The sequence below is a fragment of the Sinocyclocheilus rhinocerous genome, unplaced genomic scaffold (assembly GCF_001515625.1).
Source record: "Sinocyclocheilus rhinocerous isolate Xijiao unplaced genomic scaffold, SAMN03320098_v1.1 scaffold1655, whole genome shotgun sequence".
Lineage (NCBI taxonomy): Eukaryota > Metazoa > Chordata > Actinopteri > Cypriniformes > Cyprinidae > Sinocyclocheilus > Sinocyclocheilus rhinocerous.
The window spans coordinates 1622531-1642592 of NW_015655597.1; the positions used below are offsets into that span (position 1 = coordinate 1622531).

At 38.6% G+C, this 20062-nt stretch overlaps 1 protein-coding gene across 1 annotated transcript in view; it reads right to left on the reverse strand.

The window, feature by feature from the left end:
- Nucleotides 1–14393, reverse strand: part of LOC107718788 (autism susceptibility gene 2 protein-like) — a 19692-nt gene extending 5299 nt beyond the window's left edge. The window contains exons 1-11 of the mRNA XM_016526014.1: nt 14384–14393; nt 12648–13185; nt 11543–11820; nt 11123–11334; nt 9513–9557; nt 8513–8608; nt 8116–8187; nt 7759–7788; nt 7233–7304; nt 5349–5490; nt 3402–3482 (exon numbers count right to left, since the gene is read on the reverse strand). Coding sequence (XP_016381500.1) covers nt 3402–3482; nt 5349–5490; nt 7233–7304; nt 7759–7788; nt 8116–8187; nt 8513–8608; nt 9513–9557; nt 11123–11334; nt 11543–11820; nt 12648–13185; nt 14384–14393 — 1576 coding nt within the window. The remainder of the gene's footprint in view (nt 1–3401; nt 3483–5348; nt 5491–7232; nt 7305–7758; nt 7789–8115; nt 8188–8512; nt 8609–9512; nt 9558–11122; nt 11335–11542; nt 11821–12647; nt 13186–14383) is intronic.
- Between the last annotated feature and the right edge of the window lie 5669 nt (nt 14394–20062).

The window sequence follows — 20062 nt, forward strand, 5'->3', positions numbered from 1 at the left end:
ATAAAAAAATAAAAATATATATATATATATATATATATATACTATTTATTAGAAACATATGAAACAAAGTTGATGCTTAAAAGAAAATTCTCTCAAACAATGAATTTGAAAAATCAAAACAAACAAAGAAAAAATCCACTAAACAGTCAGGCACGAGATTTGAAACATCAGTTTCAGTGGAGAAAATGACACACTATTAACTAACTTTCCATTGCACTAATTAAAAGTACCAGTTAATTATTCACATTAAATGAGTCACACTTGAACTCAAGCTATCCTCTCCTCTCCGTCTATTCTGTCTACGTAATGGATCTGATGGCCCTGTACGTCAGCCACATTAACTGCACTGAACAGCGGCTGTACCCTTTAACCTCTTCGTGGACACCCACGTCATTATGACAGATATATCAACCGACAAATTATCTGTGACCGCAGCCAATCCTACTACACTGTGTGCACAATTATTAGGCAAGTGATGATTTTGACCATATCATCATTTTATCCATAATTTCCAAGTCCAAGCTGTATAAACTTGAATGCTTATTGGATTTAATGCATATCAGGTGATGTGTATTTGTGTAACGAGGGAGGGTGTGGCCTAAGGAGATCAACACCCTATATCAAGGTGTGCATAATTATTAGGCAGATTCTTCTCCTCAGGAAAAATGGGCCAAAAAAGAGATTTAACTGACTCTGAAAAGTCAAAAATTGTAAAAAGTCTTTCACAGGGATGCAGCACTCTTGAAATATCTAAGATATTGGGGCGTGATCACAGAACCATCAAACGTTTTGTAGCAAATAGTCAACAGGGTCGCAAGAAACGTGTCGAGAAGAAAAGACGCAAATTAACCGCCAAAGATTTGAGAAGAATCAAACATGAAGCTACCAGGAACCCATTATCCTCCAGTGCTGCCATATTCCACAACTGCAACCTACCTGGAGTGTCAAGAAGTAGGAGGTGTTCAGTTCTCAGAGACATGGCCAAGGTAAGAAAGGCTGAAACCCGACCACCTCTGAACAAGACACATAAGTTGAAACGTCAAGAATGGGCCAAGAAATATCTGAAGACAGATTTTTCAAAGGTTTTGTGGACCGATGAGATGAGAGTGACTCTTGACGGACCAGATGGATGGGCCCGTGGTTGGATCAGTAACGGACACAGAGCTCCACTTCGACTCAGACGCCAGCAAGGTGGAGGTGGGGTACTGGTATGGGCAGGTATTATTAAAGATGAGCTAGTTGGACCTTTTCGGGTTGAAAATGGACTCAAAATCAACTCTCAGACCTACTGCCAATTTTTAGAAGACACTTTCTTCAAGCAGTGGTACAGGAAAAAGTCTGCATCTTTCAAGAAGACTTTGATTTTTATGCAAGACAACGCTCCATCACATGCATCAAAGTACTCCACTGCGTGGCTGGCCAGTAAAGGCCTTAAAGATGAAAAACTAATGACATGGCCCCCTTCTTCACCTGACTTAAACCCTATTGAGAACTTTTGGGCCCTTCTTAAGCAGGAAATTTACAGTGAAGGTAAACAGTACACCTCTCTGAACAGTGTCTGGGAGGCTGTGGTTGCGGCTGCACACAAAGTTGATTCTGACCAGATCAAGAAACTGACTGACTCCGTGAATGGAAGGCTTGTGACTGTTATCGAAAAGAAGGGTGGCTATATTGGTCACTGAGGTTTTCTTTTTGAAATTTCAGAAATGTTTATTTGTAAATTTGAGTTTGTTTATTATTCTCACTTTAACAGGTGAAAATAAACAAGTGAGATCTTTGCTTTTCATTTAGTTGCATAATAATTCTGCACACTAATAGTTGCCTAATAACGGTGTACATGTAGATATTCTCTTAAGAACGCCAAAACTTCACTTTTACTACTTAAATGTTCAGGTTTGAGGGTTTGTTAACATTTTGGATTGACCAAGAGCACTGTAGTTGTACAATAACTAAATTAATCCTCAAAAATACAACTTGCCTAATAATTGTGCACACAGTGTATATATATATATAAAAAACAAAAAGTACCGATAAGAATACCGTTAAAGTACCGAATCGATAAGCAGTATCGGTAAGAGTAGTAATACCGTTAAAACCTTAACGATACCCATCCCTAATTGTGATCATTTCCCAAAATGTAATTTGTTTGGAAATATTAAGAGGTCTGTAAACGACCGTTAACAGAGGCCAGAGATGCTGAAGATGGATGCAATGAGGAGAAAACTGTAGCCGACAGAGCAAGCTCACGGTTCAAGATGCGCAAAATATTGGAAGAAAATCCTAAATAGTGGAGGTTTATATAAATGTATTTCTGAGGGGAACTGACTGTCTTCAGAAAAGTTTAGATGGTATTTTCTTTTCATCTTACCTCCATATAATGCATTTTAAAGTAGTGTTTATAAGCGCTGCGGCTGCTTTGTTTACAGCAGTAACCATGGAAACGCTATTGCTGCTGTTGGGTAAGTGCCACCTGCTGTCAGAGAGTAAATTTGCATTCTCATTCAGTCTGCTGTTTTTGTTTCGTTCAGTTCTTATTTAGCATAGTTTCACAAAGCTTAAGTCAGACCATTCTGTTTTGCTTCAAATTTTGAAACGATTTAATCCAATTGAAATCAAAAACTGCTCATGCTACATGTGTGCAGCATCTTTGTTTGGACTGTGATTAAAATGGAATGGTTGCCTCTAATTTTATTTTATTTTTTTATTTTTACAGATAGCTTGTAACAGAGCAAATAAGCATCTTGTTCATGTACTCCTATTTTCATTCTTTCTTGACTCTTGCTTAAAAAAAAGAAGAAAAATTGGCAATTGGAATTGGCCATGAAAAATTAATATCAGTGCATTTCTACTAGTCTATTTATTTTATACAGTATAATAGGATTGTCTGCAAGTGGAATTTTATAAAATAAAGCCTCCTTAACCTCTTACTGCTCCTGTCTCCTAAGCCTAGAATAAAAAATAAAAAAAACTGATGTGCCATGCCATCAGAACTAAACTGAACTGAACCGAACCAAAAACCGTGGTTAAAAAAAACCGAGACATGTATTGAACAGTGGGCTAATTTTATTGTTGGATCCCTAATATCAACTGACTTTCAGAGACGTGTTCAGTAACCCTTAATCCAGGGTTGTCCAATCCTTCTCTTGGAGGGCCAATATCCAGTAGAGTTTAGCTTCAATCCTAATTAAACACACCTGAACCAGCTAATCAAGGTCTGCAGGATTACTATAGACTTCCAGGCAAGTGTGTTGGGGCAAAATGGAGCTAAACTCTGCAGGACATTGGCCCTCCCCATGCCTTACAATACACACACTTCAGTCAAGAATTAGCAGTTGTTGATTGCACAGTGACACCTAGTGGAGGAGTGTGAATGTGCATATGTAAGAGTCTTGTCAACTTACCTAAGTGGGGTGCTGGGGTAAGAAAGTTGCTAGGATGATGTGGAGGGTGTCCAAAAGGTGCAGCCGAGGGATGCGTGGACCCTGAAACCAAGACAGATAATGATGAAATTTCTTCCGATCTTATTAAAGCAAGTCTAAGGGTCTAGCTCAAAGGTTCCCAATTCCAGTCCTGGCGCCTCCCCGCTCTGCACATTTTGTATGCCTCTCTTATCTGACATGCTCAGTTGAGGGGTGGCCTCCATTTGACTGTATGTGAGTGGACTTCAAGGGTTTTCCGCCTTCTTTAGGGATATTCCAATGCAAAGCAGGTTTGTTTGTTGTGGGGGGTTTGGTGTGTTAATGTATTGGGAACTCCTGGGGCCCGTTTCAATAAGGAGGTTCAACCAACTCTGAGTTAAAACTTGAACTCGGAGTTGACTTACCCTGAGATGGGAAACTGAGTTTTCGGTTTCAGAACAGCTGAATTGTGTTAGTTCAGTCAACTCTGAGTAGGTTAACTCTGAGTTTAGTGCGTGCACCACGACTATGAGAAGTCATGATCAATGGAGCTCCGAAATTATGATTCACCATGGCAATAGCACCGACAAAAAGACGTCCGCATACTTTGAGTCAATGCATAAGTTTAATTCTTAATCACTGTTATAATAACAGAGGTGAAAACTGGCAGAACGGTAAGTTATTGAACTAATATTAATTTTCATGGTATCCCATTGGCGAAAAAAGAAGAACGTGACAGCAGCTAAAAATGAAGTATAAAAACAATTCAATCAGGTAAAGCTTTAAGCATAAAATTTTCATGGGTGTAGGCTACATGACTTTACAAACATTTGATATATTAAATAAATTTAATTCAGTGTCTATTTCAATGTGCAGCTGCTTTTTTCATGTACTCTAATCTTTTCACGTAGTCTAATCTTTTCACATAATTAAAGATTCTCTAATCCAACCTGTTACATTTCTTAATTAGAGTAATGAAATTAACATTTGACTTCTACTCAGTCAACAGCAAGCAGGCTGACACAATGATGAAGAGGAGATAGCCATAATACCAAGTATTGGAAGAATACTAAAATCCAACAGTAAAAACAAGATGTTATCAATTGGAAGTCAGCGAGGCACACCTTCGTTACGGCTCTGCATACAGCGGCTTTACTAATGTGCTCTGCATCCCCGATAGAGAAAACTACCAAATAAATATGCATGTGGATATGGCACAAAAAATTTTAACTCCCTATGAATTAATACAGCCTCCTCATTACAGTATAAAAGGACATACCATTTTTGTCACTTTGACGGTGTCTGGTGTTTGACGGGGGGAGGTGGGGGAAACAAAAAATAATCTTGTTTAAGTTTGCATTAAGATGATTTTTCTTACTCCATGGCGGATAATTTTACTTGTTTTAAGTAAAATGCACTTGTTTCCCCCCAGGAAACAAGAATAAACATCTTAGGCTATATAATTTTTCTTATAGCCTATAGAAAATACATTGTGATTTAAGAATTTTTAGATATTTGTACTTGAAATGAGACAGAAATACCCAGTAAGAAAAGCATTTTTGCAGCGTGAATGAATGAATGAGGTATTTAAACATTGCTTACACATTAAAAAGGGGGAGGAGACCGTAAGAAACTCTGGGTTTACCGAAGAAAACCTGCTCCCGACCAGGTTAGGTTCATAGAGTAAGTTACCACGGTAACTGACTCTGAGTATAAGTTACCTCTCTTTCAGAAACGGGCATGACTTACCCTGCTTTCTCTGGTTTGACAAACCTCCCATTCTGAAACGGAAAACCCAGAGTTTCCATAAATCGTGAATCGAATCGTGAGTAGAGTGAATCGTTACATCCCTAGTGCTGACTAACCCAAAGTCATTGGAAGCTCTGCTTTTGATCCGAGTAGTGACAGCGATCTCTCTCAACTCTGCTAAGATTTGGGTCATCTACTCACCTGCTGCTGAGAAAAGCGATGCAGGTCGCGCCAAGTCATGAGGGTGATGGATAGCTCCAAAAAAGGTGGGGCCTGGGGGTCGACTTAAGAACTCCGGCTTGAGGCCAAAGTCCAACTTGTGTGGGTCAACCTGCATCTGCTGCTGGAGAAGGCCAGGCACAAGAGAGAATAAATGTGATACCCCTCTAAAAGTACCTCAAAAATAAAAAAAGGCTGTATTCTATTCTGAAGATCAGAGTTAACTAGTGTTGTCAAAAGACCCGGTACTTCGGTACCAAGTCGGTACTTAAAAAATGAAAACGGTACGGTCCCCAGGTCTAGCTGCAACAACTGCCTAGACAATACATCCTTGACAGGAGTGAAAACACAGTACATTATACAGGACAAACAACAGGATTACACTAGAATGTTTCTATCAACAAAGCAGCTCACAGCATAGATTGCTAATTATAACGGAAGCATTTAAGTTTTATTACTTCATTCGCTTGCAGTATAGGTGGCGTGTAATGAGTATCAAGAAATGGGGACTAATCCAATGTATTAAGAAACAGAAAATCACTAATATCAGTGCTGACTAGGGATGTAACGATTATCCGTGAGCCGGTTGAAAATCGATTTAAATGTGATGATTCAAATTGGTTGAGATGCTAAATCGCGATTCAATTAGGGGTAGGAGTTTATATGAATGTATGTCTGAGGGGAACTTACGGTCTTTCGATGGTATTTATAACTTTTATTGGGGTAAAAAAACAGGAGGACATGATGGTATTTACTATTTTTTACACACCAGAGGCTTTTAAATGAATTGTGAATCTAAAATATGCGTGTTAGAGAATGTACAAATGGTTAACAGTGTTTATGTCATATCAGTCTGTCAGAAAAGCAGTTCTGGGTTTTTTTTTTTTTAGCTAGTTGGTTAGTTGTTATTCTTGGCTGGATAACTCTAGCATGTATAGATAACTAAATATTTACACAGTTTGGATTAAATGAAAGTACAGTCAAATTTTATCTCCTGTATAGACTATCTAACATCAACTTACAGTGAGTGAACAATATTATTTTATACAAACACTTGATCATTCATGTTTGTTCATTGTGCATTAAATAATTTTAACAGATTGAACTGATTTTATGTATTAATACATTTTGAAATGAACCCTAAGAAGAATAATTGCTATTTAACTATTGTTTATTGATAGGTCATGTTATCTAACAAACGGAATCTTTTTGTAAAGTGTTTTTAATACTACAGTTTCCATCTATTTGATATACACTTGACTTAAAATATATGTAATCTTATCTAAATTTATTATAAAAGCTGAGGTTTGTTATTTACTGAAAAGTTATAATTTAGCTGGTGTCATTGGACCTAATGTTGCATTTGGTCAGACTCAGCCCATTGCTTTACTGAAGTATATTATATTTTCCTTTTACAGCTGCAGGCTAAGGAAGGTCATGAAGCAAACCCTAAAACAGACAACAGTTTACAGTTGTTTTTCAGTGGCAGCAGAAATATGACAAAAACTTTTGGGTGAAACCTGTTTACTTTTATTTTATGTTTACACTTTTATTACTTGTGGAAAAACTTGAAACAATTTTAAATAGGTATAAAGAATGGCATTGATTTTTGTACATTTTATTTTTGTTTGACTTTATTAATAAAAATAATGTGTTTTTTAATTAGTATGTTTTTGTTTTGCTTTGGTACCGAGAACCGTGGACTTTCACTGGTATTGGTACCGACATTTTGGTACCGTGACAACACTAGAGTTAACGAAGAGGAAAAAAAAGACAGCCGCAAATAATATTTCTTTCCACATGTCATGTTGATCCTGATTGGAGGGTGCAGTAAAATTCAAATCTGGTAATGTATGCAAATCTTACCTTTACTTTCTGTTGGTGGTGGTAAATTTGCCAGGCTATATGGACATGCATAGCACACCACTTTCCTGGTTTCTGTGGAGAGACAAGATAAGATTTTCATGTTCAGACATGACTACATACATGTTAGTTTCATTTTATTGCTTTAAAACTTCTAAACACTTCTATTAGAGAATGCTGGGTACATCTGAAAATATTATTTATAATTTTATGTAATATCGTTGAACATTTTAAAGTAAAATTTAACTTGGAAAGTTAATATTAAGTTTCTTTGCATTTTCCCATGTTTTAGGCACAGTTGCAAATTAATTAAGGAAAATGTCATTACAAAGTGTTTTCAGTGATAAGGGAGTCATATAGAGTCTCGTATAGACTCTGAGATGAGACCGTCGAGTCCCAGCGCACTGCTAATTAAAAAGACTGCGGAGCAGAAGGCAGGTGCTCGGTGTAAGGTGGGATTAAACTGTAATGAGCTTTTACTTTATTTCCTGCGGGGAAACAAACTGAATAACTGATAATGCAGTCTTACCCTGAGAACCGGCCGGAACGGATCTGTCAGCTAGAGAGGAGAGGGAAAAAGAGAGCAAGAGTGAGAGAGATTAGGGACACAAAGCTGTCAATCAGGACTTTTAATTAGCATCCGAGCATCACTTCATCACTGACCAAATTAAAATGTTAAAATTTCCCTTTCTAATGAAGCATTTCGTGGAATAATTAGGCCAGAATTCAGAGTATTCCCCTTCCTATCACTGCCTGCATACCAATGTGGACAACAGTATAACGTGACAGACAAACGTAACACTTAGTTTGCCCATAGTGTCATTCAGTACTAGTTTAAAAATACCACAGGTTTGTTTGTTGCAAAGAGCATGTTTGGGGTCCGTACCCGAGGGTCTTTCTGAAGGAGTGTGTGTGGGACGGCTCCAGGCCTGGCTGCCACATCTAGAGGGTTTGAGGTCTGTAGTACACAAAGACAAAACTTAAGTATTTTCAGCCAATCACATGATAGCTAAACCATCCAGTATCATCTCTCACTTACTCTAGCATTACCGATAGCTAACTGGGGTACATCACCAGACTGAACATCCCGAGAAAACATCTGAAATTGATTCTCTATTTATACTGTACCTATACATACCATTAAAGAAGAAACAGACTCTGAGATTTGTTTATATTTAGCTAGATCCGTTCCATGTGTGCAGGAGTACATTTGGAACAGCACAGGAGGTTAGTTTTGGGAGTAGTCATGACATTCCAACATACAGCATTTGATATTGTGATACCTTGGGCTGGAACGCTCCCTGCAGAGATCCGAAGGGCCCCGTTGGCGGGATGACAGGCGGAATGCCAGACACTGCTGGGGGGTAAGAGTGGAACAGCTGAGGAAAGAAAAAGGATACAAGACACAGTCACTCCTGAGGTTCTTGTTTGATCTTGTCAGCTGTTTACAGTTCTACAGTGAGACCTGTACAAACTAACAACTACAAAACATCAGCTGCTGACATTTAAATGACCCTCTTCATTACATGCTGCATAATATGAAAATACACACCATGTGAAAATAATTCACAACAATTTATGCTTAGTTTTTCTCTCTATGAATGAATAAAAGAAAGAATGAGACTACAAATCATCTATTCTGCTGAATATAATGATACAACCTTCATCTGACCTGCGGCTGTTGTGACATTCAACAAAGATTAACGGTGAGATGAATTTACAATATGGGTCACCCTCTAAACCAACTCTGATAGCAATGACTGTTATTATCACAGCGCACTGCATAATACATGTAATTACTGCAGTGTGTGTTCATGGGTGGGTGTCACAAATGAATCATTGCTAAATGGCGACTCCATAATCGAAGGGCAGAGATCAAATAAATTAAAGTTGCATTAACCTGTTGGACAGGCAGGTAGAATGAAACATTTTATCTCTTATCAAGATCCCCACAGTCACCAGCGAGGCATTTCAATAAAAAATATCTTGCAGCCAATTTACTTAATAAAATAATGTTTTAAAAAAAGTTGTGCTTAATTTAGTAATGGTTAATGTAGTAATGGTAATGGTTTTTATAAAAATATTAAGGCACTTAAGATATAATTACAGCTGGATCCTAAAAAAGCTGTGACCAGCATGGCCCCTATTGCTTAAAACACCCATAATGCCAAACATCATGAAATTAGATTATGGGAGCAAAAATTTAAAATGACAACAATCACTACACTAAGGAAGAAGAAAAAAGCCACCACAGCAATTGCCAAAAACATGACAGGGACTCACGCTGTGTCTGTAGAAGGGGTCGACTTTAGTGGGGTATTTGTCGAACTGTGGAGGAAAGGAGAAACAGTGCTCAGTACACACAGGAGTCCTTCATGCCTACAAACAACTTAGGATAAATATCTTGTGGAGTCATGAGGCTCAAAGCAAATACCAAATGCTTTAATGTGCTCTCCAGAAAAGTGTTTGGTTGGCAGTAAAATGGTCTCTGCCCCGATTAATGAATGTTAGCACAGAAAATAGCTGAATTATTTCTGCTGGCCCCATCCAGGCTGTCGTTTTGCAATTTACAGTGAATTATGGCAAGGTCTTTCTCTTGTTAATCTGTATTACTCAGCAATTCGGTGAGTGGTCAAATAGAAGCCATTCGGGTCGTCTAAAAATAGTATTTTAAACAGCTCATTTAACAGGGTTTGAGTGGTCTAATCTGGATCCAGACAGAATGTTTCCCAATCACGAGTAAACAATGTGGCTCTCAAATTAGTTTTTAAACTGTGTTGCACATTAGCTAACAGAGCGCCATTCTCAGAGGTCTTTGAATCTGGAATGGTTTAAAAGCCGCTTTTAAGCTTCTGTGGGCAGTGTGGTTACCGTTGTCGAGCTGTGTGTGGGAGCGTCTGTATGAAGCAACTCACTAATCGGCACTGCTGCCTGCCAACCAAAAGCCCTCAGTCAAAACTCCATCAGACCAAAATGATGTCATTAAACTGGGAATGAATAAACTAGTATTAAGCTCTCAAGGCTTGGCTGGAACAAAAACGTATCCCCAGTAGCTCTGACTGCCAATTCTAAATTCAGGGCAGAGAACAGAGTGGAGAAGCATGCCAGAGAAAAAGCAGTTTTTCAACAAAGAAAAGCCACATTGTGGCAAGAGAGAAACACATGGTTACAACTGAGAGAGCGAGCCACTGCCCTGACTTCCAGTGTTTACTGAATCAGCATACTGTACTGCACAAGTTTATAATTAAGCAGTCGTTGCAATACGCACATGCACAAATTTAGTAGTTACCTACAGTGTTCCCACAGTTTTTGACCATTGATTTTTTCCAGTCATCTCTGATGACTCACTAGGGATTTTTACAAATCATGTTGATGGATTTGATTTTTACAGACTCGCTAATAAATCATCATTTGTGAACTGGCCTGTATAATTCATTAAATAGACACATTATAGAAATGTCCATGACCGTGGGAACCCTGTATCTTATATGCATGCATTAATGTGTATACATCTATTTCATACATTCAGTCATCCTTTTAATCACTCAAGCATCTCCACCTTATTTTGCAATGCAGAAATAAGCTATTTTCTTTGAATGTGCGAGACTTCTGACTCATTAGCTTCTATAGGTAATAACTTGAAGAATAATAAAAGCAGTAAACGGTAAAACTCTTTGCGCTATAAACCAGTGTATTTAATATAATAATGAATTAAAATAATATTATCACAAAACCAGTTTGCAATATCAAGCAGCATAATACCGGTTTCTTGTACAGGTAAAATATCTAGAAGCAAATGACACCAGAAGCCTCCATCACCACAAGGTTTATTATTATTATTTTTTTTTTAGTTGTGTTCCACTTATCCTCACATTTCTGGCTGGGGTACGCACCATGGGTGGTGCAGGCGTGGGCATGATGGAGTGGGGGAAAGGGGTGAAGGTGTGCTGGTGTGTGTGTTGGTGTGTGTGCTGGTGCTGGTGCTGATGCTGGTGCTGGTGGAACTCAGTCCGCAGGTATGGAGGAGGACCCAGTGATGCCCCGCGATCAGCACTCTGAGATGCCAGGAAACGAGTGTTTAATTCCTGCCGGAGAAAGTCTTGTTCTGGGAGAAGGAAAAGGGAGTGAGAGGAAAATAAAGGAGAAGTTTTAAAAACATATATGAATAGGTACTGCCCCTTTTCAGAAGTGTTTATCTAAATGCATAGAGAACCATATTGGTATTGGTGATAATTACCTGATTCAACAGCTGGCAATAATATCTGATCTTATTTATGTTATGCATTCAAGGACGCTAGATGAAAGATTGGTACCTGAGTAGGCACTCCCAGCTGGGTGTCCGGGGACCGGCAGAGTGTTTGAGGTGAGAGGAGGAGGTGGAGGCAGAGCAGCAGGCGATGCAAACATATTGGTGTGATGAGGAAGAGTGGAGGGCGGCAGGGAGGGGGGGAAGGTTTGCGAAGCCGTGGGGTTTGCCGGCAGGGGCAGGGGGAAGGAGGCTGCTGCCCCAGTGGGGGCAGGTTGGTGATGGTGCAGGTGAGGGGCTGGAGAGGGGCCCGGGAGCTTCCCTGGAGTGCTGCTTCGACTGCTGCTGTGAAAAAAGAGAGAATAAACGATTGTAAAAACGTGCCTGTATAAAAGAGAACTCCTTTTCCAACCTATACTCATAAAACTCCTTTGTTCACTAAATTGCTTTAAGAGTGTCTGCTATAAATTTAGCAAAAGGATCCAGTTTCAGAAACCTGGAAAGTGTGGATACAGTGCTGAAGAATGTGTTATTCCTGGAGGGATTTCCCAGCCGCACGCTAAAGTATTTATCAGAGTTGTACGCAATCTAACAAAGAGCTAATTTGCAGGCTAAGTAATCATTTAAATGCTAATTATATTTATATTAAAAGCTGCACACATACAGAATAATACAAAGCATAATTATCATCAGCAGTCCAATGGCAAGATACTGCGCAGGGTGGACTACACAACAAATCTAAAGGACGGCGGAGAAGGGCGAAAGGAGGGAGGGGAAGATCTGCTTCTCTGCGGGATATTGGGGTGTTTGAGTTGAGCAGAGGAAATGTTATCTACAAGCCGCCGCCAGCTACAAGGCAGCAGCAGCATTGACGTGGGAGGGGAATTAATCAAACCGTCTAATCTCTCAGCTGGGGTTCTCTCTGCGGTGCTGTCAGGCACACACACACTCAACACACAAACATGCACAAACAGGGATTTGTGGCACATGCTTACTGGAGGATTGATACATTGTAATACAGAAATCACGCTGTTCCGCTACAGTATTTAAGAGCTGGGTCTCAGAACAGCTGCTCAGTCAGTGTGTATAACACATCTGGAGTGTAACAGACACTTCCTGCTAAGCTGCGCTTTTATATTTAACTCCATTACACCCATTTGCTATCCACTCACCTCAGGCCGTTGAGGGTAAGGCTGCTGCTGTAGGCCGAGATTGGGCGCGGATGGCAACGAGAGGGCGGTCTGTGCTGCACAGGTTGGGTGGGGTTTTGCTGGGACGGTAGCGCTGGTGATGGGGGGTGATTATAGATGCCTGGAGTTCGAGGTGGCCTTGGGTGAGGTGGAGGCTCAGGTGGGTGCTGAGGCTGGGCTGGGGGTGCCTGAGAGGGCTGTTGGCCCTGGGTTTGAGGAAGGGTGGTAGGGGGCGACAGCGGTCTAAGTGGACGGTCTGGGATAGGGTGCTGGGTTTGGACTGGGCTTAGGGGCAAGGGTATCCCCCGGTTAGAGCGGGGTGGCTGGATGTGAAGAGGGGCGGGGAGGGGAGGTTTGGGATGGGAAGTGGGCACCAGTGAGGGGGTGGCCGAGGAGAGTTCACGGGATGTCTCCTCGCTCTTCTCTTGACTGCGCTCTAGGCCTGACACCTTGGGAATGCCCAGGCCTCGCAGCTCCTGGCTGGCATTGGTGGAGAGCGTGTCAATGCTACAATCTGGAACTGAAGAGATGAAAAAAAAAAAAAACATTTGAGTGTTTCCGAAAGTATACATACATATTATCCATAAATATTATGGAGATAAAGGTCTATCAATTGACTTAACACAAAACAAATTTAAACTCAGGAAACAGCAAGACAGAAAATAAAGCCTTGTGCCACGGAAAACTGATTACTTTATTTCTCAAAGGCAGGTCTTTATTGCTGCTTCAGTGTTTTTAAAATAGCAAAATTAATTCGCAATTCTGTTCTGCCAGGTCAAACGTGTCTTACTCATAACCAGATTCTGAGACCTAACATACAATCATCATGAAGAATTAGAGCCTAATAAGCCTACATGTAAGTTCTTGTGAATGCCTTAATGTTTTTTTTTTTTTAATTAGGGAAAGGTCATAAAATGTCCAAAGGAAAACCAGACCGGCACACCCAAAAGCGGATGTTAGTGTTTTATTGTACAAATAAATGCACTCCATGATTGAGAAAGAAAGAAAAAGAAAGAGACTGTCAACCAAGATTCACTGTATTCTCTGGGACCAAAGGCTAATGGGGGATCACAGTGCATGCATAACTCCTTTCTCTGTCTGCCTCAGAGGGAACCACACCCATCTGTCTTTTCCATCTCTTCACACCCAGCCAGGCCTCCCCATCGCCTGCAGCAAGGGATGCTGATTGAGCCTGAATCCCATAGACTTTGGGACCCTGTTGGAATAGAACCCACATAGATTGTTGATCCTTCTCTCATGGGCCTAAGGACCTCCCAATGCAGCAGCCCATGGGGCCTAGTTTAGAGCATAAGGTCCTGGGGCCGGTTGCACCAGCTGGACGTACACCCGGTTGTAAGACTAGGCTGGACATAAAATGCGCTTTAAGTAGTGCGTAGAATTAACACCTGCTGCACCATCTAGGCGTAGTGCTACATCTGAGACTAAATCTTACGCCTAGGTAGGTGTTAAGTGAAAAGTCACGATTTGCTCAGACATTATTAGTTTTTAGGATTCATGTCTGTGAATTAATTATTACTACAGAAGTGAACTGTAATGCGTATGGTCTTTTCGGGCAGGATAAGCGATATCAGTTGCAAAGCTTGGTGTAGGCTGCACCACACTGCCGACAGTAATTGACCTAACTCAAAATATATTTCTATATGTAATTATGCAGTAAAATATTACACATGATCTGGGATCATTAAAAGAAACTGTACCATTTGTCATCTTGCTTGAAAGGACAGTATAAATGCTTGGAAATATTTAACGTCTTTAAGTCCATTCATTATTTGTAGCATACCTGCCATTCAATAATCGTAAGTTTTGTGCTTTGTTACTTTTAATCAGAAATAAAGCTTTCAAATTCTGTTAATTTCATCACAAATTAAATAGTCAATAAATAAATAGTGGCTTTGACACTGTAATGTGTCGTTCGCTGTTGCACCTCAGTTCAAGCGGCACATAAACCGATCTGTTCCTCTTTGCTACTAGTTATAGCAAAAATAAACATTAATGAACATCAGAAAAGTATTGAAAAGTAGGGGTGGGCGATATGGCAAAAATATCATATCAGGATTTTTTTTACAGGACAATCACAATTCACGACTTTATCATGATTCTTTGTCATGTTGGGTTTACTATTTTGCAAGTTGTCTGAGAAGTACAGCCAAACTAATTTCCCTATTTTAAAGGAGTCATGAATTGAGAAATCAACTTTTACTTGAGCTTTTGATATATAAGAGGCCATCGTACTAAAAGAATATCCTGTAAGTTTCAGAGCTGAAAATGTCCTTGTTACTGAAATAAAAGCTTTTATTGACACCAGGCCCAGTGAACGCCAGATCCTGGAATGTGCCTATCTATAGGTTAAACACTGCCTCCACAGAAGAATATCAATGCCTAATTCTGTAGCCCCACCCACTGATTCGCGCATGGCATAGTAGGGAAATAACATGAGTGGCGCTAAACCAGATCGAGCAGCCAAGCAATGAACATGCCGTTGAAGATCGCAAAATATTGTGCAGTGCCTGGTTGTGGAAGAACACAGTCGCTGCATAACCTTCCTTCGGATTCAAATATTAGGAATGCATGATTGAACTTTTTTTAAAAATGAAATTTCAGCTCACGTGAGTAAAACATTGAGCGTTTATTCGCTTCATTTCATCGCGGATTCCTTTGTAAACAAGACACAGGTCGATGCTAGATTTGCAGAGAGACAGAGATTAAAAAGCAATTCTGTACCGTTTAAATTGGATCCGACAGGAATGGGGCACACTTATGTGAGTAAAAAATAGTTGTACCATGTGTCACTATTGCTTTGTTAGAGATCGCTTGATATGTCCTGATTATGTGTATGTGTCTAACCAAAGTCACAGAAGGTTCCAACTATGAAGTTAGCTTGTAGTTAGTTTATTATGCAAAACTGTTATCCAATCATAGCAGTGGGCGTTTACTTCCAAGTCTTCAATGCGGCATCCCATAAACACCGAGCGTTTCTCGAGCCGGCCTCAAAACCAGGGTAGAAAATAGCCTATTACTTTTTGATTTTTATGTTTTTGAATGTAAAAACCACGTGAATGTCTTAAGTGGACCTCAGACAACAGTATAAAAAAAAAGCCAGTTCATGCCCCATTTAAAAACAAAGCCTAACAAGGTAACAAAATATAAATTAAAAAAGAATGGCAGACATTTAGGCCAAAGTGGGCAAAGATAATAATCTTTGTCATTATTTTATCTTTGTTATTAAAAAATAAGAACAAAGATACACATTACAGATACAGGTATTAAAAATAAAGATAATTTATTAATAAAATTACTATTGTTTTGCATTAATAAGTGCAATTTCTAATAATATTACACGTTTATTTCTTGGTAATACACATTTGACAGTAAAACATTGAGCTTGAGTTGGGAAGCAAACAAAATTTACTTTTATTAACAACAGTAACTTACAAAATATAATTTTTTATATAAAAAATAATGTATTCTACTCTTATTAAATGTACCATTATTCTTCTTTAGTATTATATGGAACTGACTGATAACTTCAGTGATTATAAAAGGAACACTCTTTATGTGTGATTCAGTTGCAGATTGAAAGGGGTCATATGATGCGATTTCAATTTTTCCTTTCTCTTTGGAGTGTTACAAGCTCTTGGTGCATAAAGAAGATCTGTAAAGTTGCAAAGACTAAAGTCTCAAATCGTTCTCAAGCCCGCCCGCCTCTGCTTACTCAAGCTGGCCTCCACTCACTCTAGGCCGTGGCTCACTCTAGGCCTCCGGCCTCCGCTCACTTAAGGCCGCCGTGTGTGACGCTGTTTCGTTGTGAAAGCGAAACTACTTTGTTTAGCCTTCCAAAAGAGGACACAACTAGAAATCAGTGGTTAAGTTGTATTTACAACACTGTTCCAGAACAGTTTAACCCAAATATTTAGATGTGTGCAGCACATTTTATGGAGGACTGTTTCCTGATCCTGGTAGAGTAGACTACAATGCCGGCTGTTCTGACTCACAGACTGTAAGTTTGTTTTTTATATTTAAAGAATTTGCCACTGACGATTCAAACGCGAGTTTTGAGCAGTGTAGAGTAGCACTTGTTGTTTGTCGTTTCTCCAGACATGATTTTATGTTTACGCAGCGGGATACGCAACGCAACGCGTAAAAAGACAGTATAGGTCATTATACTGCACCTCGTTTATAATGGGTTTTATTGTTTTTGTCTTGTCTCTCGGGACACAGGGCATCAAAAAAGTTTGTTTTTCAAGGCACTTTCTTACTTCACACACAAAAAAGTGCCAAAAATGTGATTTCTTGATGATTTGATTTTACAATTTTATAATTTCAAAATATAAATCAAAAAGTAGAAATTAATGACTAATAAGCCAATAAGTGCTCATCTGCTGCCATCTACTGGTTATAGTGGTAATTTTATTTATTTACTTTTTAATTAATTAATTTTTTTACATAAGTATATATTTACAAAAGTATATTTGGGTAATCTCATTAAAAATAACATTTAAAGTGGATAATTTTTAAAGCTTTAAAGTGCTGGAAATATATGGAGCTTAAAATATGACAAAACTATTTGAATTGTGTACATTTGAATTATTGACAAGTGTCATTTAACAAAACTGAACATTATGTGGCATTTAACATAGTTTTGAATTTAATTTTTTTTAACTTGAATATTTGAAATTTAACAACTGATTTTTTTTCCTGCTGTAAGCTTTTGCAACAAAGTTACCCTATTTTAAAGACACAAATACACAGAATGAGCAAATGTTTAAGATTGAGATTTTTGTAATGGTAATTGATCAATATTTATATGTATGTAAATAAAAGCCTATATTAAAATCTGTTCATCATATAAAGCGAATGTGCATTGGATTAAACCAATTTCAAAGCTTGAAAAAAAAATTAAAAATTAAAATATCTGTATGGCAGTATACAGTATGTGGTAGTTTTGCCAATGGTATTGTAAAAATGATTCGTCGTCCTGAAAACAAAAATGACCCTACTTCCTTTTTTAGTGCACATTACTAGTCTTGTGGTGAACAATTGAACCGTGCAAGTCAATACAAAAAAATTTTAAAGACACAAATACACAGAATGAGCAAATGTTTAAGATTGAGATTTTTGTAATGGTAATTGATCAATATTTATATGTATGTAAATAAAAGCCTATATTAAAATCTGTTCATCATAAAAAGCGAATGTGGATTGGATTAAACCAATTTCAAAGCTTGAAAAAAAAAAAAAAATTTAAATATCTGTATGGCAGTATACAGTATGTGGTAGTTTTGCCAATGGTATTGTAAAAATGATTCGTCGTCCTGAAAACAAAAATGACCCTACTTCCTTTTTTAGTGCACATTACTAGTCTTGTGGTGAACAATTGAACCGTGCAAGTCAATACAAAAAAACAATTGTCTGCTGTCGTAATCTTTAATCAAAAACTGAAAATTGGCTTCCGCTCTGGACACTGCAATAGGTGCCTAAACTTATTTCTCCAATGGCAGCCATGTTTTTTGAGATACGCGAATGTCCTCATAAACACGTTTGCCCCTTTGGACGAAGACACTGCATACCAATTTTCAAGTCGATCGGACCAACGGTTGCATAGTTATAGTCATTTTTAAGTTTTTTTCGTCTTATAGCGCCACCAAGTGGCAGAACTCCGATTTTTTTTTTATTTGACCAAAGATTGAGCTTGCACACATGTGTACCAAGTTTGGTGAAGATATCTCAGTCCGTTCAGGAGTTATAGCCATTTTAGTAAAAATGGCCCCGTCCCTAACAGACGTTTTTGCGTCCCTAAGCGACGTTCGTTTGAAATTTCAACTTTTTTTTGATAATTTTTGATATTTACTGTCCAAAGAACATTTCTGCACTGGTTTGGTTCCGATCGGGTGAAAAACCTAGGACTAGTTCGCAAAAGTAGGTTTCTGACAAAATTCAAAATGGCGGAAAATTTTTATTGGTCTCATTTTCATTTAATCATGCCTGTAATGCCTGATAAAGCAGTGTTTGTGAGCGCAGTGCTGCTTTGTGTACAGCGTTGCCGGGGAAACCGCTATTTTTACCGCTCCAAAAGCAGCACCTAGTGGAAAAGAATGAATTTGCATTTTCATTCAGACCAACGCGAAAATCAAGTTTTCCCAGGTCTGCGCGCACAACAAGTGGGCAGGCAATATGCTAATGTTTCATGTTGAGGTCAACATGAAACGGCTTGGGATTCGTTTTAAAAACGACTCGTTTCAATGATTCAGAGTCATTAGAATATTAAGTAAAGATCATGTTCCATATAGGGTTGTGACGGTGAGGAAATTTTCCCACCGGTTAAGCGACGAGTGACAACAATACCGGTATCACCGTTGGGGTGGGGGGGGGGTTGTTAGTTCATTTGAGTTTCCCTCTTTTCTTCGCTTTCAAATAGCTTTCAAATGGCTGTGCGCGTTTTACTTTCACTTTCAAATTAGGGGCAATTCGGCACTGATTCAGTTCAAGTAACAACAACGTCAAACTCAGAACTTTTATTAACAAAACGAATAAAAATACACCATATAGGCCTATGCCTAATAAAATAACAAATTACTTAGGCTACACAAAGTTTAAATAGGTATATAAAAATCAGAATCAATAATCAAAAATCAAAAATCCATAATAGGGGCACTTTAACATTTGATGTGAATGTATGTTGTGTTGTACAGTATATTGAGACGGAGGCGACAGAACTGCAACTGATAGAATGTGCACTAGGGTTGTGCTGATAGACGATAGTATTGTGTATCGACGATAGTCAGAGATATCAATGGCAGCAGATGTCTTTGTCGACAGTCAAGACGATATTAGGCTCATTCTCCTATTAATGTATTAAATTATTATTATTATTATTATCATTTGTAAGTGGCCTATTAATATTCGTCTATTATTATCAAACTGCCCCTCTATTTCACCTCAGCACCGCACTTCACACGCACAAATGAGGATTAGGCTTCTCGTCCTCATTGGAAATGTTTTAAAAACAGACTATAAAAGTAAGTCCACATCAAAATTGGACTGCGAGGTGATAAACCTATATTTACAAATTATGGCAAGAGTGCTAAAAGAGACATCTTTTCTTGAACAGCTGTATGAATGAACATAAAATAAAATAAATAAAATACACAAAGTTTAAATAAAGTAATCTGCAAACACTGTGGAACCAAATAAATAAGAAACGAATGTTTAAAAAAACTTAAAGTCAATAGGCTTTTCAAAATCTTAAATATTGCCAAACAGGCGCCTTTGCATTTCCATCGTCTTGTCTTTCTCACCTCACTCTTGTCAGTCAGCTCGACTCACTCTCCTCACGTGATAAATAAAATCTGACTCCTGCTCCGTGGTGCACTGTCGTT